This window comes from Xyrauchen texanus, chromosome 46 (genome assembly GCF_025860055.1).
Source record: "Xyrauchen texanus isolate HMW12.3.18 chromosome 46, RBS_HiC_50CHRs, whole genome shotgun sequence".
In the NCBI taxonomy this organism is placed as follows: Eukaryota; Metazoa; Chordata; class Actinopteri; order Cypriniformes; family Catostomidae; genus Xyrauchen; species Xyrauchen texanus.
Window position 1 is genome coordinate 26,764,982 of NC_068321.1, and position 24,115 is coordinate 26,789,096.

The following is a 24,115-nucleotide window of genomic DNA, read 5'->3' on the forward strand; positions in this document are numbered from 1 at the left end:
TAATGTGCCGGTTCTTTTGGATCAAAAACATAAACCACGACCAATGTAATCTGATTCTCAAAAGAATGACTCTTATGAACCGATTCATTTGAATCAAAAACATAAACCACGACCAATGTAGTCTGATTCACAAACGAATGACTCTTATGAACCGATTCATTTGAATCAAAAACATAAACCACGACAATGTAGTCTGATTCACAAACGAATGACTCTTATGAACCGATTCATTTGAATCAAAAACATAAACCACGAATAAATGACTCTGATGAACCGATTCTTTTGAATCAAAAACAATGACCAATGTAGTCTGATTCCCGAACGAATGACTCTGATGAACCGATTCTTTTGAAACAAAAACCACGACCAATGTATTCTGATTCCCGAATGAATGACTCTGATGAACCGATTCTTTTGAATCACAAACAATGACCAATGTAGTCTGATTCCCGAACGAATGACTCTGATGAACCGATTCTTTTGAATCAAAAACAATGACCAATGTAGTCTGATTCCCGAAAGAATGACTCTGATGAACCGATTCTTTTGAATCAAAAGCATAAACCACGACCAATGTAGTCTGATTCCCGAAAGAATGACTCTGATGAACCGATTCTTTTGAATCAAAAGCATAAACCACGACCAATGTAGTCTGATTCCCGAAAGAATGACTCTGATGAACCGATTCTTTTGAATCAAAAGCATAAACCACGACCAATGTAGTCTTTTGTTCTGTGTTTGTGTTTCAGGAAGTTGTCCAGAGTGCTGTATTGAGCAGACAGATCCCACAAGCGCAGGCATACCTGCGCAGACGCGGTTCTGTTGAATGCAGTCTGGACGACATCAGACAGACTGGACTGAGACACACCTTTAACTGTCTCACTGTCAGAGATCTGCAGCGGGCCAAAATACTGCTCACAAACATGGTACACTCACACATGCTCACTGTAAACTCTCAATGAAAATAATTCACTTAAGGTCGTTTGGTTGATGCAAAATAGTAAAATATACTTAAATGGTATCTTATGTGGAAATAGAACTGAATGTGTCTCATTTCAGGGGTTTAATGTGAAAGAGCAGCTTCACAGTATCTGTGTTTACACTTCTGATCGGGATCTAAGAGCCTTCATGGTGAGTACGTCCAGTAGAATAAAACAATAGATGGGAAGCAGTCTTTCCTTACAATTATGGGCACAAACATACAACTGTGTTGCCTTTATGAGTGTACTCATCTGACCGCGAGCAAATACGACAGCTACAAACAAAAGACAAACACACACACATGACGGACATGTCCGTAAACGATCTCTCTCTCCCGTATGATCCTCTGCAGTCGACCTCGGAGGCTTGATTAGCCTAATACGGGACCGGGTGTGTAGGATCACGACCCGGCCCCGCCCTCCGCCCTGCCACATTCCTCTCTCGTTCTCTCAGGCTGTGGAGCCCCCAGCATGACGTACACCCCCCCCCCCCTTTCCCTGGGGGAGGGCGTGACCTAAGGCGCGTCTGCCGGCAAGTCGTCCCCGTCTACCTGGACGAGGGAGGGGACAAGGGGAGGGAAACTTAAATAATTAAACTGGGGGGGAACTTCCTGTAACAGTGTAGAACCCCCCCAAACAACACTGTAAAATTTAAAAGAGGGAAAAGGCCAACGCAGAGCGGCAGTGAGAGAGAGAGAGAGATAGAAAAAACTCTTACTCGCCAGTTCTCCGATACGCCGCAGCTTGTCCCTCAGCCACTCCTCCACCCTCTATCGGATGACAGCCGCGCCTCTCTGGGCGGATCGGAGGCAGTCCTCCAGCCCCTGGCAGATGGAACGCCCCGCTGCATTCTCGGGGAACAGAAGGGGTCTCCCCCGCCCCTGGCAGCGGTTCTCCCGCTCCAGGCAGTCGGCAGCGAGCCCCTCCCCGCTCGCGGTCGGCGGTCTCAAACTCCGCCGCGTTTCAGCGGCGAGTCCGCCCCTGGCAGCGGCCCTGACCGCTCCAGGCGGTCGGCTAGGAGCCCCATCTCCCCTCACGGTCGGCGGCCATCGTCTGCTTCAGGCGGCTGGGCTCCTCGTCCCCCGGCAGATGCGGCTGCTCCATTGGGGTAGACGGTAGCGGCGAGAACTCTACTACGGCGTATCCCTGCTCCTTCCCGGATTTCGGCACCAGTGTAACGTAGTTCAAGGGAAAGGAGGCGGCGAGAACCAGCTTGATAATATAAATAATAGTTTTAATTAACAAGTTAAACAAAAGACAAACACACACATATGACGGACATGTCCATAAACAATCTCTCTCTCCCGACCTCCGCCCTGCCACAGTCTTATTTATATAAATACTATCATACTGTAGAACCAAGCCGGACTAGCGGTAGAGTCCTAAAGTGAAACTATCGGTAACTATCTGGATTTGACTTTTGCCGATAACCGATAGTTCCTAAAACTAACTAAGGGCATGCAAAGACAAATGTGACTATGGAAACGTGCCAACTATTGCATTTATGCATTTGGCAGACAGATTAATCAGTAAAACCGATATATCGGTCGACCTCTAATCCGAACACTGAATAGAATTGGTACTTAAATACAACTGCTCCGCCCTCTGGCAGACGGCAGCGAGTTCTCCTGCACCTGGAGGACCTGCCGCCTCCTCGCCCATCCCGAGGAGGCACCTACAGGACCCGCACCTCCTCGCCCATCCCGAGGAGGCACCTGGAGGACCCGCCGCCTCCTCGCCCATCCCGAGGAGGCACCTGGAGGACCCGCCGCCTCCTCGCCCATCCCGAGGAGGCACCTGGAGGACCCGCCGCCTCCTCGCCCATCCCGAGGAGGCACCTGGAGGACCCGCCGCCTGCTCGCCCATCCCGAGGAGGCACCTGGAGGACACGCGCCTCCTCGCCCATCCCGAGAACTCTGTGACAGCGCATCCCTCCTCCTTCCCGGGCTTCGGCACCACTGTAACCGTATAAGGACGGGCCAGGAGGAGGCGGGAACCGGCTGAACCGTCAACATAAAGTTTAATAGTTAACAAATTTAAACCAACATAAAACATGAAACACACAACGCAGCCACGTGCGTCTCTCTCTCAGCTGTCCGGCATTTTCGGCTGCTTTTGAGGCCTCTCCCCACTATCACTGTAACAAGAAACAGCTGTTAGAGATCACGCTTGTTGAGCCACGCCCTCTCTCCCGCAAACAGACACATGACCACGCCCCCACCACCACAGTCACTTTAAAGACTTTATAGTTAAAACGTCTTTGTAACTACGTGTGTTGTGAAAAGTACATTTGACGTGTTGTTAATGATGGTCGTTCTCAGGTTGAAGAGCTACAGAAGCAGAATTATCTCTCGGGTGAAGAACTGGAGCAGGTGGCGTTCATCAAAACCATCGAGAACTTGTGCGCCACACCTGCGAAACGATGCTCGAACCCTCTGGACACCAACAGGTGATGTCAGACGCCTCATTCGGTTCTAACTTTTTATGCAATATTATAGAGCACAGGAAAAGATGTATAGAGGAGGAACGGGTCTTGAATTCTTGGTTCTTGTGTCCAGGGTTGTGCAGATGACCTGGTCTGACCCTCAGAGCAGAAGACTGCTGGAGAAGATCATGCAGGAGTCAGCGCCGTCGTCCTCCAGCTCTTTACTGGAGTCTGTGCGTCTGGACTGGGTCAGAAACTGGGACAAAGACACGCAGAACTCTATTCTACTGTCCAGACTGCAGGACTCCCGTGAGTTGAACTAATCGAATCACTTTTATTAAGTGTTTACAAGGGAGAAATGTAATAAAATGTCTCTTCTTCTACTCAAATTTAAGCAATTAATTCCACTCAATCTGCTTAACATACAGACTACTTCTAAGTTACCATAAACGAAAAACGATAACGTCAAAATTTTTTATGAAAGATCGAATTTGACTGACGTGAAATAAAAATGGCTGCATCTGTTCATTAGAAATAATTGCTCAATGGGGCAGTTTTAACTGTTCACGAGACGGGGTTGCAGGAGGTGTTAATGTTTGTGTGAAGTGAAGGTCAGAGCATGTATGGGGTTATGCTCATTTTAATAAAAACAATTTGAATTAATTTTCATGACTCACAATATTATTATGGTCCTAAATTGGAATGCAACATATTTTTATTTCTATCATAAATGAATTAACCTAGATGCTGTGAGATTAATCCAGTTTCAAGACACAAGTTTTCTTTTGTTATGTTGCTTTATATGATGTTTTATTCTGGTTGTGTTGTAGCTCTGGGATCATGTGATCCTGTCATGTTGTGGTCGTATCTCACCTCCCTTCATGATTCTGCGCGAGCGACGGCATGGGTTTGCTGTACGACAACAGCAGACGGACAGACCAGTGCTGCCCACCACTGGCCTGCGCTGACGCCAAACATCATCAACCACAACACCCACTGCGGAGAATATCTGCGCAATCAAATCCTGGACCTGCTCGCTCGGTGGGAACAATTTTACTGTTTTGAAATGCCTCATACAAAAATGACATCATCAAAACAAACTTATATTAGCCCTGTCTTTTCGCAACAATGAATCCATTCCTGTTTGTGTTTAGCCAGGGGTTGTTTGTCCAATCAGAGTTGGATGATTTTGAGCAGTTGCTATGGCGACTGGGCCAAGCTGGAGGAGTGATGCAGGGTGGAAGCGAACCCCCCGTCCCACAATTCCCTTCTTCACAGGGGCAAGAGTTCCACCATCGATTCATTCTACACTGTCTGGAGAACAACATGCGGTACCTGCTCTATACATACCTGGAGCACTACAGGTGAGTCATGTGACTGAAGTTTACTCTAAACTCGTTAGATTAAGACAAATAATTAAATTGGATTTCTGCTGTATTTTTTTGTTTCATGCATCTATCAAACAGGCTAACTCCAGGGAATTGTGCCGTTCTGACTGACAAGAACCTGTTCGAGAGTTTTCCCTGGTTTGAAATGATGCTGAAATTACAGAGAATCACTAGAGACCTCAAAGGTGGAGTGTTTTTGTAAATATAGCTCCCTGAAGTCATAAAAGTTGCTTTTAATAGCTGTTTGGTCTTCTCAATTTGACCATATGTTTTGGTCAGACTTGGATGTATATAAGTACAACGACATCATGACAATATAATCGTCAAAATATTAATAACTACAGTCTTAACCAACACAAAATTGGTATCATTTGAAAGTTTAGAAGCTCTACTTTCCAATGCATGTAGACAATATGACCAAAACTGAACAAGTGCTTTGAAATTTGCAGAAAAATCTGAAATGTCCGTTTTAATCATTTATTTAAAAAAATTGCACTGCACGTATTATTATAATCAGTAAAAGCATCATATGTGTCATATGTTGTTGGAAAGCTCACAAAGAGTAAAATACAACCTGACTATTTGTTTTACTCACAGATACAAATATAACGAGTAACAGCTAATTATATGTCTTTGACTATTATGTTGATGTTGCTTATATGCCGCGTTTTCATTTGTAACTTCACGGAAAATTTACGGAACATAAAGTGTCACACGCCGTTACTTAGAAATGGTGATTATCTTTCAAATGAGTCCACACACAAGATAATCAGATGTATAGATCATTAGATAATCCACATGAAGCACAATGTTACATATGGCCACCAGGAGATGGCGCCAAATACACGACACAGACTCAATGATGACTCAAATGACACAGAATGAAACTCATTCTGTGAAATCTCATGACTAAAATCATGTCTGCATGCTATGCAAACCTTTAGTCATTGTTGTGTTTGCATGTGTAATTAGTTCTTATGTACAATTATTGTCTTTTATTTGTTTGGAGATGTTTTTGGACACTATGATCAATTATATTTGTAATGTTGTAACTTTTGATTGCTTTGTCGTATCAGCATAATAATAAAACAGCGAGATGTGATGCAACGGTCAAATTCGTACATCTTACATGAATGTGTCCTGTGTGAACGCCCCCCAGTAAATTCATGATCTGTCAATTTCTGAATTGTGTTTCACAGTTGAAATGACTTGTAATTCAAAAACAATTTCGATAAACCGAGTGTCTTAAGTGGATTTGTGATAACGCTTCTCTTTCAGACCCAGAGTGGGTTTTCCAGGCGAGTTTGACTGGAGCGCAGGTTCTGTTGCCCGGAAGTCAGGCGAGCATTAGCGGCATGTTACTGGAGGGTCACAGTCTGCTCGCCCTGTCTACAATCATGTTTAGACCGGGCGGCATCGATCAGGTCAGAAACTACTACTACTACTAATAATAATAATAAACCTTTGAAATATCTTTTATTTTCTGCTGATGTAATCAAGGCCATGTGGGTGGGGAAAATAATGTTAACTAATAACATCGTTGCTTATTTTTTTAGTCTTGCCCAAACTAATGCCATTGCTTGATTCAATGTTGTTATGTCGGGTCCGGTCGGGCTGTTCAAACTGATTGCAAATAAAGATAATAACTTATAAACCTCTAAAGACAGACTAACCATGAACTCCGAGGTTGTTAACCGATGGTATATGCTTCTGTTAAAGCAGTCAGTCCGCATTATTTCAACGTCATTTTTTAAATATTGTATATATTAGCAGAAGAACTACATTACCCATAATCCTAAAGAGAGATCCACCAGTCAGAGAATCGCTATAAGCAAAGTGCGGCAAAAGAGCTCTGCAGCGACCGCCCACTCCAATTATACACTGCGAAACTACTTATGTATTTGTTTATATCTTAATATTTAGCTATTTATATTAATTGTTCTACACCTATAATGATATCATCAACTTTAAATCAATAGTTTTATATTTGTCCATAGTTTTTAATTTGATTACGTCATCCGCAATGCCTCATGGGATTGTAGTTCATTCCCTCATTTAAGACGTTAAGTACACGGTCTTGGATACGTTTTTGCTTCTAGTCAAAGTTTGTGATGTTGTGATTCACCTCTGAGCTGGTTGGTTTGTTTCATGGCTTACAACTCTTTTATGGAGGATTTTATGAAATCCCAATGGGAAAAATACTTCCAGAACCAACATGGCCAAAAAGTGGGTGGGCACTTTTGCACTCTTATTCTAAAGAATATATTTTATTCCCCAACGTCTATATTTTAGAAACTAAAGAATTGACCAGTGCAAAATGGGTTTCGTTTGAAAGCTTAGAAGCGGGCATTATGACTAAAACTGAACAAATGCTTTAAAATTGGTAGACAAATCAGAAATGTTCCATTTTTATAATTTATTTTGCACTGTATATATTATTGCAATCAGTAAAAACATCAAACTGATCAAATATCCATGTCTCATATGTTGTTGGAAAGATCTCAAAGAGTAAAATACAGCCAGACAATTTGTTTTACTCACAGATACAAATATAGCGAGTAATAGCTAAATATATCTTTGAGAATGATGCTAGTGTTGCTTATATGCAGCATTATCACTTCAAATAAAAGAAAAATAAAAGTAACATAAAATATCACATATCATTATTTAGAGTCTGTGATTATCTTTCAATGGAGTCCACACACAAGATAATTAGATGTATAGATCATTAGATAATCCACATGAAGCACAAAGTTACATATGGCCACCAGGAGATGGCGCCAAATACACGACACAGACTCAATGATGACTCAAATGACACAGAATGAAACTCATTGTGTGAAATCTCATGACTAAAATCATGTCTGCATGCTATGCAAACCTTTAGTCATTGTTGTGTTTGCATGTGTAATTAGTTCTTATGTACAATTATTATCTTTTATTTGTTTGGAGATGTTTTTGGACACTATGATACATTATATTTGTAGTGTTGTAACTTGTGATCGCTTTGTGGTATCAACACAACATTTTTCACGTTATTGAAGTAATTATGGAACTGAATGTTGATTTACAAAGTTTTAAAGTGTGTCATTTTTGTACAATTAGCATCGGCAAACAGAATTGCAGATATAATGACACTCCCCCTTTCTTCCATTGGTTGAACAAACTCATAGCCCCGCCCCAAAACACTGGTTAAGCAAATGCGGTTATGTTGGGACAATCCTCAAACCGATTGCAATTCTATTTAAGAAAGAACATTATTATGTGAACATGTTTCTGTTTGCAGGCAATGCGAGAGGGAGAGAGAGGTCATGACCCTTTGAGTAGTGTCGACCCTCAGCTTTTGAGAATGGCCCTGAGCGCGTATCCTAAACTTAAAATGGCCCTGTTCCCTCCGAGTGGCCCCCGTGGGGCCAGCGTCTGTGATATATCACTGTACCACCTCATGCAGGTATTATTACAATATGAAATGTCTTTGTTCTGGCAAACACTTGCATTGACTTTAAACACCGCTTGCATTCAATACCATTTAGATGGATAATGTACACAATGAGTGTGTGTTTGTGTCTCTTTGTGTAGTCTTTGCATCCGTTGGATTCCTCCAAGCTCTTCGGGTGGCAGTCGGCCAATGCCGTGGGCTGCACCGGTAAGCTTTGACACGTTACGAAAGTTGTACGACACCACATATGGGTTTTTTGGGCTGGCGCAATATGCTCGTGCATCACCAGATGTCATTGTCTGATTACACTCAACTATGCACTAATTTGTCGCTTGTCTCTTATGTTGCAGAATCGTCGAGCGAGCCGCCCCATTTCTCCAGCTCTCATCTCGTCAGTAAATATGCTCTAATCGAGAACCTGGACTTCCTGTATTATCTGCGTCACGGCAGGCCGTCGTTCGCCTACGGTGTTTTTATCGTGCAACATCTCGTCAACTGCAGTGATGTGAAGCTACAGTGAGTTCAACACTCAATACAGCAACAAACAACCGATATAAAGACGTTTCCAGACTGACTTGATAATTACACATTCGTCATGAAAATCTAGTATTTGCAAAATGTTCGTTCGCATTTTTAAACTAGATTTGCATTTCATTAGATTTACTTCTGTATTCTACGCCAAATATACCAATATTGATAGTAACATGCAATAAATAAAGTTACAATATTATATTGTATTATAAGACTATAAGGGCTTCCTCAGAAGGGTGGCGGGCTTCTCCCTTAGAGATAGGGTGAGGAGCTCAGTCATCCGTGAGGAGCTCGGAGTAGAGCCGCTGCTCCTTTGCGTCGAAAGGAGTCAGTTGAGGTGGTTTGGGCATCTGGTAAGGATGCCCCCTGGCCGCCTCCCTAGGGAGGTGTTTCAGGCACGTCCAGCTGGGAGGAGGCCTCGGGGAAGACCCAGGATTAGGTGGAGAGATTACATCTCCACACTGGCCTGGGAACGCCTCGGGGTCCCCCAGTCAGAGCTGGTTAATGTGGCTCGGGATAGGGAAGTTTGACGCCCCCTGCTGGAGCAGCTGCCCCCGCGACCCGACTTTGGATAAGCGGTTGAAGATGGATGGACGGATGGATTGTAAGACTACCGAGCGCTATCTGTGCTTTGCGGGCGTGTTCATTCTGCAAGTATTAGCATAATGTCTCCCAACATCTGTTTCCTCGACGGCAATGCATGTGACATTAGCATTAGCATTAGCGTTTCTGAGAATTGACTCGCTTCAATCAAGAGCTACAGTTTATTCAAAGGGTCATATTACGCATTAACGGCGTTAAAACAATTTGTGGCGTTCAACAAAGTTTGTGTTAACGCATTATATAGGTAATTAACTTCAGAAGCACTAATATAGTTATATATATATACACATACTGTATAACACAACATATTTATTTTTATTTCCTCCCCAATTTGTAACGCCCAATTCCAAATGCGCCGTCAATCCGCGCATCTTATCACGTGACTTGTCGAGCGAGTTACCGTGGAGACGTAGCGCGTGTGGAGGCTTCACGCTATTCTCCGCGGCATCCCCGCACAACTCACCACATGCCCCACCGAGAGCGAGAACCACATTATAGTGACCACGAGGAGGTTACCCCATGTGACTCTACCCTCCCTAGCAACCGGGCCAATTTGGTTGCTAAGGAGACCTGGCTGGAGTCACTCAGCACGTCCTGGAGTCGAACTAGCGAACTCCACGTGTGGTAGCCAGCATCTTTACCACAGAGATACCCAGACCTCCTGATCAGCCATAACATTAAAACCACCTGCCGAATATTGTGTAGGTCCCGCTCGTGCCGCCAAAACAGCGCCAACCTCTCAGCACAGTTTTACAGAGCGGGTTATCTGAGTTACCGGAGAAAGAGATTTGAATACAAACGCTGTAAATGTCATACAAGTCACAATCAGACCTCTAATGTCTCTAAGAGGTCTCGACTCTGTTTGTCTTCGTCAGGTTGACTCTGGCGGCGGATCAAGCGTACTCGTTAGGCCTGTTGAACTTCAGCTCTGCGTGTGTGTCGTCAGCGTGTGTGTGTTTCTGTGAGCTGTTGGGTGTGTGTAGCCTCAAACTGAGGGTGGATGTGAGATCACTGAACCTCGTACTCAAACTGTGGAGTCAGAACTGCGAGGACGGAGACGTGACATCACTCAAACAGACGCTAGGTAAGACAAAACAATGTTGGTTCCCATGTGGATCGTTTTACCCTGAGCAAATGTCTGCATTGATGTCTTTCTCTCTTCCAGTGGAGAAGGCCAGTAAGTTGGTTTCATCCGAGGTTCACACCGCTCAGGAGTTGTTGGTTCATCTTGAAGCAGCAGTCAGAGACGGTTTGGAAAAGAAAGGCGTCAGTCGGTCAGTATTTGTTGGGTTTGCATCAATATATTGCACCATTTAATCAACTATGGGCACTTTTGGCCCTTTGAACTTGCAATTGGTAAATAAACTATTAAACACACTTTTCACACACTCACTAGTTTTTGTTTTACACATTTTTGCATTTTAACAAAATGCTTCAAGTGTGTGTCTGGGTATGTCATCGAGTATTGACGCTGACTATCACACCTGGAGTCGTGAGTTTGAGTGACTCCAGTCAGGTCTCCTTAGCAACCAGATTGGCCTGGTTGCTAGGGAGGGTAGAGGCACATGGGGTAACCTCCTCGTGGTCGCTATAATGTGGTTCTCGCTCTCGGTGGGGCGTGTGGTGAGTTGTGTGTGGATGCCGTGGAGAATAGCGGTTTTCTACGGTAACGCACTCAACAAGTCATGTGATGAGCTGCGCGGATTGACGGGCTCAGACGTGGAGGCAACTGAGATTCGTCCTCCGCCACCCGGATTGAGGCGAGTCACTACGCCACCACGAGGACTCGTGTGCATTTGGAATTGGGCGTTCCAAATTGGGACAAAAATACTGATTGATACAACAGTCTGAAAATTATATATCTATTTTTTTTCATTATAGTTTTAATGGGTTCATCAGCTCGTTGTAAAACAAATATAAGCACTTATCACAATTCTGATTTTAATTTAACTATAACGTATTATATGTAATTTAAGTGTATTATATTATAATATATTATACTGTATACTACCACAACATGATGAATATGCCATATATGTATAAATGAGTAAATAAAACAATATAGATTATATGAAAGGCCAATCACAATACTGATTTAAAAATTTTAAATGTAAGGTTGCATTTTGATATTACATATATATTATTATATTAAAGTAAAAAAATATATGATTATATAAAATTTATTTTAGAATAAATTTTAAAATGTTATCAATATTTTGGAGAATATATTATTATTTGAAAGTAAACAAAAATTATTATATTAAAGTATAAAATATGTAATAATATAAAATACATTTAGAATATTTTTTATAATTTTATAAATATTTTGATTCATCATTTTGAGAATTTTTTATTTTAAAGAATATATTATTATTATTTTAAAGTAAACAAAAATTATTATATTAAAGTAAAAAATATTTAATAATATAAAATAAATGTAGAATATTTTTTATAAATATTTTGATACATAATTTTATTATATTTTTTATATAAAATATATTTACATAATTTTATTATTTTTTTATAAAAAATATATTTATTATATTAAAGTAAACAAAAATTAGTAAATGTTAATAAATAAGTAAATAAAAATATAAATGTTTGAAAAACTGATCTCATTTCTGATTTAAAAAATGTTTACTATAAGGTAACATTTTTGTATTATATATAGAATGTAATATAGTACAATTATATTATATAATTTACATTATACTCTCCTAAATATAAAGACTGTTGGAATAAAATAAAATACTATATATACACACACACACACACTCAGTATATAAGTAAAAATATAAATATATATTGTGACCCATTACAATACTGATTCAAACATTTCTAACTATAAAGTTGCATTTTATAGTACATATATAATATTACTGTTTATTAATATATTAAAGTAAAAAATATAAAATAATTTTATAATAATGTTTATAATTGAATACATAATTATATTATAATTTTTATAAATAAAACAATATATTATTATTAAAGTAATTTTATAATTATTTATATATATATAATTTGATACATAATATAATTATTATTTAATAATAAAAAATATTATTATATTCAAGTAAATAAAGATACAAATGAAAGACCAATCACAAGTCTGATTTTACATTATAACTATAAGGTTGCATTTAACATTATATATTAAATCAATAAAAATGTTAAAAAAAGGTATCGATATAATATAGTGAGAAAGTTTGTCGTTATAGTGTATGATTGTTTATCAACATCCCTAAAGAAAATTGAGTTTCTGAGCAAAAAAGGATGTCTATATGTGACCATAGGAGCCTAAAATATAGCTTTTGTTTTTAGGAGTTTTATGACGACATGTCAAGTTAAAAACTGCTTTAAAAACATGTCTTGAGACCATCTAGCTGTTTTAAAATTCGAGTCCTTTTAGAGCGGCTAATATTGTCTTTTAGATCTGAAAATGCCATTTCTCCTCCTCTCTGTATTCATCAGGTCGTCGTACGATGCGGCGCAGGAGTGGGCACTTCCTGTCCAGTTTTGTCACTTCCACGCACTTCCTCTAAGCCCCGCCTACCCTCGGGACTGTGCACATGACGGAAAGTGGCTCAACTTCCTGCTGTTTGTACAGCTGCACAATTACCCTCTCGAACAGGTGCATCTGCTTACAGATCAACATGAATACTGTCTTCTGAATGCTCGTTTAGGATCGCATAATAAATCTGTTCTGCTGGGTTGTCCAGGTGAGCTGTCTGGCTGACGGTTTCAATCCAGCTCTTCAGTCCCACATTTCATTGGCGTTCCAAGATCTTCATAAGACTCTGGAGGTTCAGGGGAACACCGTCAGCTCTTTCCCCAGAGACGAGAGCTCCAATCCCCCCAGAGAACTGTTCCAGGTGCTGCTGCAGAGCCAAGAGAAACCCAGTCCCTGGAGATACCTGCTGTCTGAAGCCGTCCGTCAGCACAGTCCTCCTCTATCAGTGCTGGCCGCATGTCACCAGGTTTGTAGATCTAAGAGGCTAATTGACTCGAACATAATGGTTTGGGCTATTTTTATTTTTTCTACGGGTGTAATTTGATTGACAGGGTGCCGAGCTGCTTCAGTGCCTCTGTGTGTGGATATTGACATCTGTAGATGATGACATCACTCAGGAAGCCACCGCCCACATCAATGAGAGCCCAGGCCATCACGTGTGGAACCTCCATGACCTGTCAATCTTATGGAAGACCCTCCTCCGCAAGAGCAAGTTCAGGCCTCTGATTCGTGGCTTTCAGCTGTTTCAGAGAGTAAGATGTGCTCTGATTGACGAGTGACATCATGTGCTCATTAACATGTTTCTGGCCTTTAATATTTATTGTATTGTTTTAGTGGAAATGGACTCATAATCTCTGTTTTCTCTCTTCTCGTGGCAGGAGTCTCCGCTGATTTACATGTTAAACATGTATGAACTGTGTTTTGATTACAAAGATTACCAGAAAGCCAAAGACAAACTCCTGGAGTTCCAGAAATGTCTTCTCAATGTGAGACGCTTATTATTGATGACATGTAACACAAATCACAAAAAGGAAAAACTCATTCATGTGTTTGTTTATTTGTTTATTTGTTTGTTTGTTCTTTTATTCATATTTTCACTTTTTCTTTCTTTATGTTTCTCTATTGTTCTTTCATGACATCCATTTAATGATCCTCTTCATTAGTTCACTCGTTTCTTTCTTCCTGCTTTTCTTTCTTTCTTTCAAACTTCCTTCCTGCCTTTCATTGTTTCCTCCTTCCTTCCTGCCTTTCATTGTTTCCTCCTTCCTTCCTGCCTTTCATTGTTTCCTCCTTCCTTCCTGCCTTTCTACTTCCTTCCTGCTTTTCATCCTTCCTTCCTGCCATCCTTTCTTTCAAACTTCCTTCATGCTTTTCATTCTTTCCTTCCTGCCTTTCTACTTCCTTCCTGCTTTTTGTCCTTCCTGTCGTCTTTTTTTTTAAACTTCCTTCCTTCCTTCCTTCCTTGCTTCCTTCCTGCCTTTCTACTTCCTTCCTGCTTTTCATTCTTTCCTCCTTCCTTTCTGCTTTTCTACTTCCTTCCTGCTTTTCGTCCTTACTTCCTGTTGTCTTTTTTTTTTCAAACTTCCTTCTTTCCTTCCTGCTTTTCATTCTTTCCTCCTTCCTTTCTGCCTTTCTACTTCCTTCCTGCTTTTCGTCCTTACTTCCTGTTGTCTTTTTTTTCAAACTTCCTTCTTTCCTTCCTGCTTTTCATTCTTTCCTCCTTCCTTTCTGCCTTTCTACTTCCTTCCTACTTTTCGTCCTTACTTCCTGCTGTCCTTTCTTTCAAACTTCCTTCCTTCCTGCTTTTCATTCTTTCCTCTTTCCTTCCTGCCTTCCACTTCCTTCCTGCTTTTTGTCCTTCCTGTGTTTTTTTTTCAAACTTCCTTCTTTCCTTCCTGCTTTTCATGCTTTTCTTCCTTCCTTCCTGCAGTCCTTTCTTTTGACCTTGCTTCCTTTCTGCCTTTCTACTTCCTTCCTGCTTTTCATCCTTACTTCCTGCTGTCCTTTCTTTCAAACTTCCTTCCTTCCTGCTTTTCATTCTTTCCTCTTTCCTTCCTGCCTTTCTACTTCCTTCCTGCTTTTTGTCCTTCCTGTGGTTTTTTTTTTCAAACTTCCTTCTTTCCTTCCTGCTTTTCATGCTTTTCTTCCTTCCTTCCTGCAGTCCGTTCTTTTGACCTTGCTTCCTTTCTGCCTTTTTACTTCCTTCCTGCTTTTCATCCTTACTTCCTGCTGTCCTTTCTTTCAAACTTCCTTCCTTCCTGCTTTTCATTCTTTCCTCCTTCCTTTCTGCCTTTCTACTTCCTTCCTGCTTTTTGTCCTTACTTCCTGTTGTCTTTTTTTTTCAAAATTCCTTCTTTCCTTCCTGCTTTTCATTCTTTCCTCCTTCCTGCCTTCCTGCTTTTCGTTCCTTCTTCCTGCCGTCCTTTCTTTCAAACTTCCTTCCTTCCTTCCTGCTTTTCATCCTTTCTTTTAAAATTCCTTTCCTTCCTGCCATTCTTCTTTCCTTTCTTCCCTCTTTCCTCTCTTTTATCAAACCTCCTTCCTTGCTTTTTCCTTCCTTCCTTTCTTTCTTTCTTCCTTTCAAACTGTCTTCTTTAATTTTGTTTTTTACTTTATTTATTAACTCTTGTAATTCTCTGTGTGTGTCTGTAGTTGAGAAGCAGCAGTGCTGTGTCGAGTTCAGATGTTCTGCCGGTTCAGTGGGTCGAATCTCAGGCATCAGTTCTGTTACTGACTCTCCTGAAACAGAGCAGAACTCAGTACGAGCTGCGACGACTTCTGCAATTACTTGTTGACATCGAGCGACTGCTCAAATCTAATGGTGAGGAACGTGTAGCAAATGTACCACTTCAAATGTTTATTTTGTCAATGTCTAGGACTAGCATATAGATGACTTCAAAGTAAACACACATGGACTATCTGTAATAAAATCTTCTGTTGTCTCTCGCTAGGTCCAGACTTTAAGAAGCTCAGTCAGTTGAGTCAGGTGTTGTCGGAGACGCCCGTGTCTCTGTCTGCGTGTCTATTGGAGGATTATTCCACAGCTGTCCTGCAGAATGAGTGCAGGAAGATACAGGAACAGCTGCAGGATTCTGGTCTCTTCTCACAGGCCCGGAAAGTTGCAGAATTAGCGGATCTGCCCATCGACTGCCTGATCATAAATGAGGTGAGAGAACCAACGTTTAATGTTTTAATTTAGCTGGGTAACTTTACCTGCCCTAATGACAGCGAGAAATACACTGGTACACAGAGGTTAGCCAAACACAACAAAGGTCATTCACATTTAAAATCTTAAAGCTACAATGATTTTGAGGATCTTTACGATTATTTGCGTGTGTCTCAAAGCTACGGCGAGATCTGAGTGCTCTTAAAGCCAAACGTCAGTGGGAGAGACAGGAAACGCGACTGGCGTTCTGGAGACGATGCCACGAGCAACTCAAGATGGATGGCATAGAATCGGAGGCGGCCTGTCAGTTCTTCCTGTCACAGGCGGAGGTAAAGCTGAAGAACTATATTCTGTCTTATTTTGGTATGTAACTTTTTATTGGAATCCCATTTTCCTTGTTAGGAGCCGCTACTAACGGATTCAGAGCTGATTCAGCTTCAGGAACGCTGCCTCCTGCTGGGCTTAGCGGGTCATTGGCTCTCGCGGTGTGACCCGCCTCTCCCCGTCCAGCGGCTCGCTGATTTGGAGAAACGCCAGTGGGAGTGTCGTATCCGCTGGCTGGTGCTTCATAACGCACTCGAACAGGAGAGTTTGTTTGCGCCGTCCGCGCTCTCCGAGAACTCCTTTGAAAACCACCTGAAAGAGTTTTCGTTTTCTAAAATGAACGCCCTGAACGACACGGCGCATTTGAGGCTGGAGGGGCTTCCCGCGACCGATGACGTCTGTCAGCTGTCAAAAGATGATCGGAAAGCGCTGGCCGCTCTGATTGGTCAGCTGCTGAACGAGGGTAGCGCGAACGAAGCGAGTCGCGTGTGTCGGTATTTTGGCTTTTTTCACAGGGACGTTTGGCTGGTGTTGAAGTGTCGCGGATTAGCCTGCGGAGAGCTCCAGCCGGGACCGCAAGAACTTCGCAGTCCCGATGGAGAAACAAGACATAGTTTGACATCATGTGAGCAACGTTTATCTTCTTCTATGAATATTTGGCCAAACTATTAAAAATTACTTTTTTTTTTTTTAGGAGCATTTTCGGCTTTAAATACAGTATAAAGGTATTCTGAAAGGGATAGTTCACCCTAAAATGAAAATTATGTCATCATTTAATAACCCTCATGTCATGCCAGAGCTATGCAGAACACAAACGGAGACTAATGCGTCATATTCCAAGTCTTCTGCGGGTTTATGATAGGTTTGTTTAGCATTGTTGGGTGTAATCTGATTACAAAGTAATTAGTTACTGTAATCTAATTACTTTTAGAAAGTAGCGTAATCCACTATATACTTTTAAATCTTGTAATCAGATTACAGTAACTGACTTTCAATTGAGTTCATTATTTAAATACATTAATTGGGTTACACATATTTCGTAAAAATATTATTTATATACATCAGGGGTGCCCACACTTTTTTGTGTGATGATCTACTTTTAAATGACCAACTCAATAAGATCTACCAACTAAAAAAACTTTAAAATAAGAAAATGCTTGTTGGGACTACTGCATGTATCCCTACATGGAATTCATCTTCTAATTAATAAAAAAATATATAATAATTTTCAATGTTGATATCATTCAGTTTTAACACTAAACCCAAAACACCAACAGCACAATATAAACAATAGCCAGGGCATTTACCTTATTCTGATGACGAGTAAATATTGACCAGGCGAGGTTTTGTTTATTCAGTTGCCATGACAACTAGGTTTGCGCATACGCGCCTTCCAAGGACTTCTGAGAACAGCGCGCGAAACTGCGACACTACTGCCTGGATTAGCTACTGTCTGATTCCATTCAGTTTTGCCTAATCCGGCAGTAGCGTCGCAGTTTCGTGTTGTCATGGCAACTGAATAAACACAACCTCGCCTGGTCAATATTTACTCGTCAAGTGCAAGTCAGACAGAAACTAAAAGAAGGAAAGACGTTTTATTTTTATTCAAATTTAACGTAAGTACATTTACATTTTGTGCGATCTACCAGCATTGCCTCTGCGATCGACTGGTAGATCGCGATCGACGTATTGGGCACCCCTGATGTACAGTAACACATTTTAAACATTAATTTTGTTAATATGAATGTCTATAAATTTACTTGCGTGCATCAAATGAACGGGAACAAATATACTTTGTTTTAAACGCATTGAGAGGAAAACAAAAAATGTTATGTGTCATATGTGAGGTGCGTTCACATACAACGCGGAAAAAAATTTGCCTCGCAAGTTTGACCGCTGGATTAAATTTTTGTATAAACTCAAGTTTGCGTGAGTAACGCGAACACGCGAGTATTCCCCTTCTCTTCCGGAAAAGGACAGGAGGAGGGGCTTCTTATCTTATCTTTCCGAACCATGGCCGATATCACAACGATTGCTGATCTGTATCTGTTGTGGAATTTCAACTTGCGCGAACACGCGAATGAAGCGTTTTCACATTTTCACTTCGCGCCATTCGCTTCATTTGCGCCTCCTGCCACAATTAGCGTCTATTAGCGTCTTTGCATTGACTGTGTATGTAATCACGCCACGCTAAACGCTCAATTTGTGTTGTATGTGAACGCACCACTAGAGAGTAACTTAAGGGTAAAGTAATCTGATTACAATTTTTGGAAATGTAATTATTATTCAGTAGTGGATTACTTTTTTGGAGTAACTTGCGTCACACTGTTGTTGAGTGATAACCTGAAATGTAGTAAAATAGTTTAGCGCTAAATTAGGGTGTGTACATTATGACAGAATTTACATTTTTGGGTAATCTAATGTCTTTTTATTCATTATAATTTTCATTACAGATAATTATAGCTGAGAGCATAATGCACAATTTTACCACTACTTTGCTATCCGAGAGAAAGTTCGTTAAATTGATGTTCACTTTCTCGCCATTTTGAAATGTCGTCTGTCTGTAGCTCCAAGCATGGGCAGTCTGTCGTCGTTTGTGGTCGTCCCATCACCTGATGATCAGGTTCTGAACCAACTCAAACAACTCGTGGATCAATGCTGCAGCGGCAAGAGTTACTGTAAACAAGTGCTCAGCCTTTATGAGCTGTCAAAGGTACGAGACCGTATCTACCACGGTTACCTGTGGAAAATGTATTCAGAGTTGCTTTTCTTTGAGTATTCAGTAGGTGGCGCTCTCTCTCTGTGTCTCAGGAGCTGCAGTGCACGTATGCAGAGATCTCGTCTGAAGAGGCTGAGGCGGTTCTCCGTAAAGTTCTCCTCTCGCAGCAGTCGGATCGCATTAAGAAAGCACAAGCGTTCATTAGCGTTCAGGGCCTGCAGCCCGACGCCGTCGCCCGCCTCATTTCCTGTGCTGTAGTCGAGGGTCTGCTCGCATCGTCTCAGGACGGAGACACAGGTGAAAATTAAATGCATTGTAATAATTGTATTGTTGTGCGCTTTGATTACTATATATTCAAACGATTAGACACAGAGGACTTTCTATATGTGTTTGTAAATGTGTTTAGGAGAGCGGTTGATGTACTGTCCAGCAGATGGGAGAGAGACGTTCCTTCAGCTCGCCAAACTGTGTGGTGATCCAAACCTGGTGGGCACCAAATTACTGGACAGCATCCCGACTGTCCCTCTGTCAGAGCTCAGCTGCAGTGAGTGTTAAACCCTGAACGATTACTGCACTAATGATCAACATACAGTCTGTTCAATACTGCTGTACTGCGACACCCACAGTCCTTCAATCTCTTGACAGATTCGTTTACTTGAATCTTTAATTTCTGGTTTTAATTTTTGTCTTGTATTATCGAGGTTTTGTTTGTTTTTTGTCTTGCATTATCGTGGTTTTGTTTGGTTTTTGTCTTGTATTATCGTGGTTTTGTTTGTTTGGTTTTTGTCTTGGATTATCGTGGTTTTGTTTGGTTTTTGTCTTGTATTATCGAGGTTTTGTTTGGTTTTTGTCTTGTATTATCGTGGTTTTGTTTGGTTTTTGTCTTGGATTATCGTGGTTTTGTTTGTTTGGTTTTTGTCTTGGATTATCGTGGTTTTGTTTGTTTGGTTTTTGTCTTGAATTATCGTGGTTTTGTTTGGTTTTTGTCTTGTATTATCGTGGTTTTGTTTGTTTGGTTTTTGTCTTGGATTAGCGTGGTTTTGTTTGTTTGGTTTTTGTCTTGGATTAGCGTGGTTTTGTTTGTTTGGTTTTTGTCTTGGATTATCATGGTATTGTTTGGTTTTTGTCTTGTATTATCGAGGGTTTGTTTGGTTTTTGTCTTGGATTATCGTGGTTTTGTTTGTTTGGTTTTTGTCTTGGATTAGCGTGGTTTTGTTTGTTTGGTTTTTGTCTTGGATTAGCGTGGTTTTGTTTGTTTGGTTTTTGTCTTGGATTAGCGTGGTTTTGTTTGGTTTTTGTCTTGGATTAGCGTGGTTTTGTTTGTTTGGTTTTTGTCTTGGATTAGCGTGGTTTTGTTTGTTTGGTTTTTGTCTTGGATTAGCGTGGTTTTGTTTGTTTGGTTTTTGTCTTGGATTAGCGTGGTTTTGTTTGGTTTTTGTCTTGGATTATCGAGGTTTTGTTTGGTTTTTGTCTTGGATTATCGTGGTTTTGTTTGGTTTTTGTCTTGGATTATCGTGGTTTGTTTTGTTTGGTTTTTGTCTTGTTTTATCGTGGTTTTGTATTTGTGTTGGATTATCGTGGTTTTGTTTGATTTTTGTCTTGGATTATCGTGGTTTTGTTTGTTTGGTTTTTGTCTTGGATTATCGTGGTTTTGTTTTGTTTGGTTTTTGTCTTGGATTCTCATGGTTTTGTTTTGTTTTGTATTTGTGTTGGATTATCGTGGTTTTGTTTGGTTTTTGTCTTGGATTATCGTGGTTTTGTTTGTTTGGTTTTTGTCTTGGATTATCGTGGTTTTGTTTGGTTTTTGTTTGGTTTTTGTCTTGGATTATCGTGGTTTTTTGTTTGTTTGGTTTTTGTCTTGGATTATCGTGGTTTTGTTTGGTTTTTGTCTTGTATTATTGTGGTTTTGCTTGGTTTTTGTCTTGTATTATCGAGGTTTTGTTTGGTTTTTGTCTTGGATTATCGTGGTTTTGTTTGTTTGGTTTTTGTCTTGGATTATCATGGTTTTGTTTGGTTTTTGTCTTGGATTATCGTGGTTTTGTTTGTTTGGTTTTTGTCTTGGATTATCGTGGTTTTGTTTGGTTTTTGTCTTGGATTATGGGGGGGTTTTTTGTTTTTTTCTTGCATTATCCTGGTTTTGTTTGGTTTTTGTCTTGTATTATCGAGGTTTTGTTAGGTTTTTGTCTTGTATTATCGAGGTTTTGTTTGGTTTTTGTCTTGGATTATCGTGGTTTTGTTTGTTTGCTTTTTGTCTTGGATTATTGTGGTTTTGTTTGGTTTTTGTCTTGGATTATCGAGGTTTTGTTTGGTTTTTGTCATGGATTATCGTGGTTTTGTTTGTTTGGTTTTTGTCTTGGATTATCGAGGTTTTGTTTGGTTTTTGTCTTGGATTATCATGGTTTTGTTTGGTTTTTGTCTTGGATTATCGTGGTTTTGTTTGTTTGGTTTTTGTCTTGGATTATCGTGGTTTTGTTTGGTTTTTGTCTTGGATTATCGGGGGTTTTTTGTTTTTTCTTGCATTATCCTGGTTTTGTTTGGTTTTTGTCTTGTATTATTGAGGTTTTGTTAGGTTTTTGTCTTGTATTATCGAGGTTTTGTTTGGTTTTTGTCTTGGATTATCGTGGTTTTGTTTGTTTGGTTTTTGTCTTGGATTATTGTGGTTTTGTTTGTTTTTTGTCTTGTATTATCGAGGTTTTGTTTGGTTTTTGTCTTGTATTATCGAGGTTTTGTTTGGTTTTTGTCTTGGATTATCGTGGTTTTGTTTGTTTGGTTTTTGTCTTGGATTATCATGGTTTTGTTTGGTTTTTGTCTTGGATTATCGTGGTTTTGTTTGTTTGGTTTTTGTCTTGGATTATCGTGGTTTTGTTTGGTTTTTGTCTTGGATTATGGGGGTTTTTTGTTTTTTTCTTGCATTATCCTGGTTTTGTTTGGTTTTTGTCTTGTATTATCGAGGTTTTGTTAGGTTTTTGTCTTGTATTATCGAGGTTTTGTTTGGTTTTTGTCTTGGATTATCGTGGTTTTGTTTGTTTGCTTTTTGTCTTGGATTATTGTGGTTTTGTTTGGTTTTTGTCTTGGATTATCGAGGTTTTGTTTGGTTTTTGTCATGGATTATCGTGGTTTTGTTTGTTTGGTTTTTGTCTTGGATTATCGAGGTTTTGTTTGGTTTTTGTCTTGGATTATCATGGTTTTGTTTGGTTTTTGTCTTGGATTATCGTGGTTTTGTTTGTTTGGTTTTTGTCTTGGATTATCGTGGTTTTGTTTGGTTTTTGTCTTGGATTATCGGGGTTTTTTGTTTTTTCTTGCATTATCCTGGTTTTGTTTGGTTTTTGTCTTGTATTATTGAGGTTTTGTTAGGTTTTTGTCTTGTATTATCGAGGTTTTGTTTGGTTTTTGTCTTGGATTATCGTGGTTTTGTTTGTTTGGTTTTTGTCTTGGATTATTGTGGTTTTGTTTGGTTTTTGTCTTGTATTATCGAGGTTTTGTTTGGTTTTTGTCTTGTATTATCGTGGTTTTGTTTGTTTTGGTTTTTGTCTTGTATTATCGTGGTTTTGTTTGTTTGGTTTTTGTCTTGTATTATCGTGGTTTTGTTTGTTTGGTTTTTGTCTTGGATTATCGTGGTTTTGTTTGGTTTTTGTCTTGGACTATCGGGGTTTTTGTTTTTTTCTTGCATTATCCTGGTTTTGTTTGGTTTTTGTCTTGTATTATCGAGGTTTTGTTAGGTTTTTGTCTTGTATTATCGAGGTTTTGTTTGGTTTTTGTCTTGGATTATCGTGGTTTTGTTTGTTTGCTTTTTGTCTTGGATTATTGTGGTTTTGTTTGGTTTTTGTCTTGGATTATCGAGGTTTTGTTTGGTTTTTGTCATGGATTATCGTGGTTTTGTTTGTTTGGTTTTTGTCTTGGATTATCGAGGTTTTGTTTGGTTTTTGTCTTGGATTATCATGGTTTTGTTTGGTTTTTGTCTTGGATTATCGTGGTTTTGTTTGTTTGGTTTTTGTCTTGGATTATCGTGGTTTTGTTTGGTTTTTGTCTTGGATTATCGGGGTTTTTGTTTTTTCTTGCATTATCCTGGTTTTGTTTGGTTTTTGTCTTGTATTATTGAGGTTTTGTTAGGTTTTTGTCTTGTATTATCGAGGTTTTGTTTGGTTTTTGTCTTGGATTATCGTGGTTTTGTTTGTTTGGTTTTTGTCTTGGATTATTGTGGTTTTGTTTGGTTTTTGTCTTGTATTATCGAGGTTTTGTTTGGTTTTTGTCTTGTATTATCGTGGTTTTGTTTGTTTTGGTTTTTGTCTTGTATTATCGTGGTTTTGTTTGTTTGGTTTTTGTCTTGTATTATCGTGGTTTTGTTTGTTTGGTTTTTGTCTTGGATTATCGTGGTTTTGTTTGGTTTTTGTCTTGGACTATCGGGGGGTTTTTTGTTTTTTTCTTGCATTATCCTGGTTTTGTTTGGTTTTTGTCTTGTATTATCGAGGTTTTGTTAGGTTTTTGTCTTGTATTATCGAGGTTTTGTTTGGTTTTTGTCTTGGATTATCGTGGTTTTGTTTGTTTGCTTTTTGTCTTGGATTATTGTGGTTTTGTTTGGTTTTTGTCTTGGATTATCGAGGTTTTGTTTGGTTTTTGTCATGGATTATCGTGGTTTTGTTTGTTTGGTTTTTGTCTTGGATTATCGAGGTTTTGTTTGGTTTTTGTCTTGGATTATCATGGTTTTGTTTGGTTTTTGTCTTGGATTATCGTGGTTTTGTTTGTTTGGTTTTTGTCTTGGATTATCGTGGTTTTGTTTGGTTTTTGTCTTGGATTATCGGGGGTTTTTTGTTTTTTCTTGCATTATCCTGGTTTTGTTTGGTTTTTGTCTTGTATTATCGAGGTTTTGTTAGGTTTTGTCTTGTATTATCGAGGTTTTGTTTGGTTTTTGTCTTGGATTATCGTGGTTTTGTTTGTTTGGTTTTTGTCTTGGATTATTGTGGTTTTGTTTGGTTTTTGTCTTGTATTATCGAGGTTTTGTTTGGTTTTTGTCTTGTATTATCGTGGT

The 24,115-nt window shown here is 39.8% G+C and overlaps 1 protein-coding gene across 1 annotated transcript in view; it reads left to right on the top strand.

Moving 5' to 3' along the window:
- Positions 1-24,115, top strand: part of spg11 (SPG11 vesicle trafficking associated, spatacsin) — a 41,041-nt gene that overhangs the window by 10,792 nt on the left and 6,134 nt on the right. The window contains exons 11-34 of the mRNA XM_052119570.1: positions 750-926; positions 1,060-1,131; positions 3,302-3,429; positions 3,539-3,714; positions 4,236-4,446; positions 4,560-4,769; positions 4,872-4,978; positions 6,072-6,217; positions 8,080-8,244; positions 8,373-8,439; positions 8,583-8,748; positions 10,242-10,450; positions 10,532-10,640; positions 12,841-13,000; positions 13,089-13,346; positions 13,432-13,632; positions 13,759-13,866; positions 15,533-15,701; positions 15,832-16,046; positions 16,226-16,375; positions 16,449-16,995; positions 18,938-19,083; positions 19,182-19,386; positions 19,496-19,633. Coding sequence (XP_051975530.1) covers positions 750-926; positions 1,060-1,131; positions 3,302-3,429; positions 3,539-3,714; positions 4,236-4,446; positions 4,560-4,769; positions 4,872-4,978; positions 6,072-6,217; positions 8,080-8,244; positions 8,373-8,439; positions 8,583-8,748; positions 10,242-10,450; positions 10,532-10,640; positions 12,841-13,000; positions 13,089-13,346; positions 13,432-13,632; positions 13,759-13,866; positions 15,533-15,701; positions 15,832-16,046; positions 16,226-16,375; positions 16,449-16,995; positions 18,938-19,083; positions 19,182-19,386; positions 19,496-19,633 — 4,240 coding nt within the window. The remainder of the gene's footprint in view (positions 1-749; positions 927-1,059; positions 1,132-3,301; positions 3,430-3,538; positions 3,715-4,235; positions 4,447-4,559; positions 4,770-4,871; positions 4,979-6,071; positions 6,218-8,079; positions 8,245-8,372; positions 8,440-8,582; positions 8,749-10,241; positions 10,451-10,531; positions 10,641-12,840; positions 13,001-13,088; positions 13,347-13,431; positions 13,633-13,758; positions 13,867-15,532; positions 15,702-15,831; positions 16,047-16,225; positions 16,376-16,448; positions 16,996-18,937; positions 19,084-19,181; positions 19,387-19,495; positions 19,634-24,115) is intronic.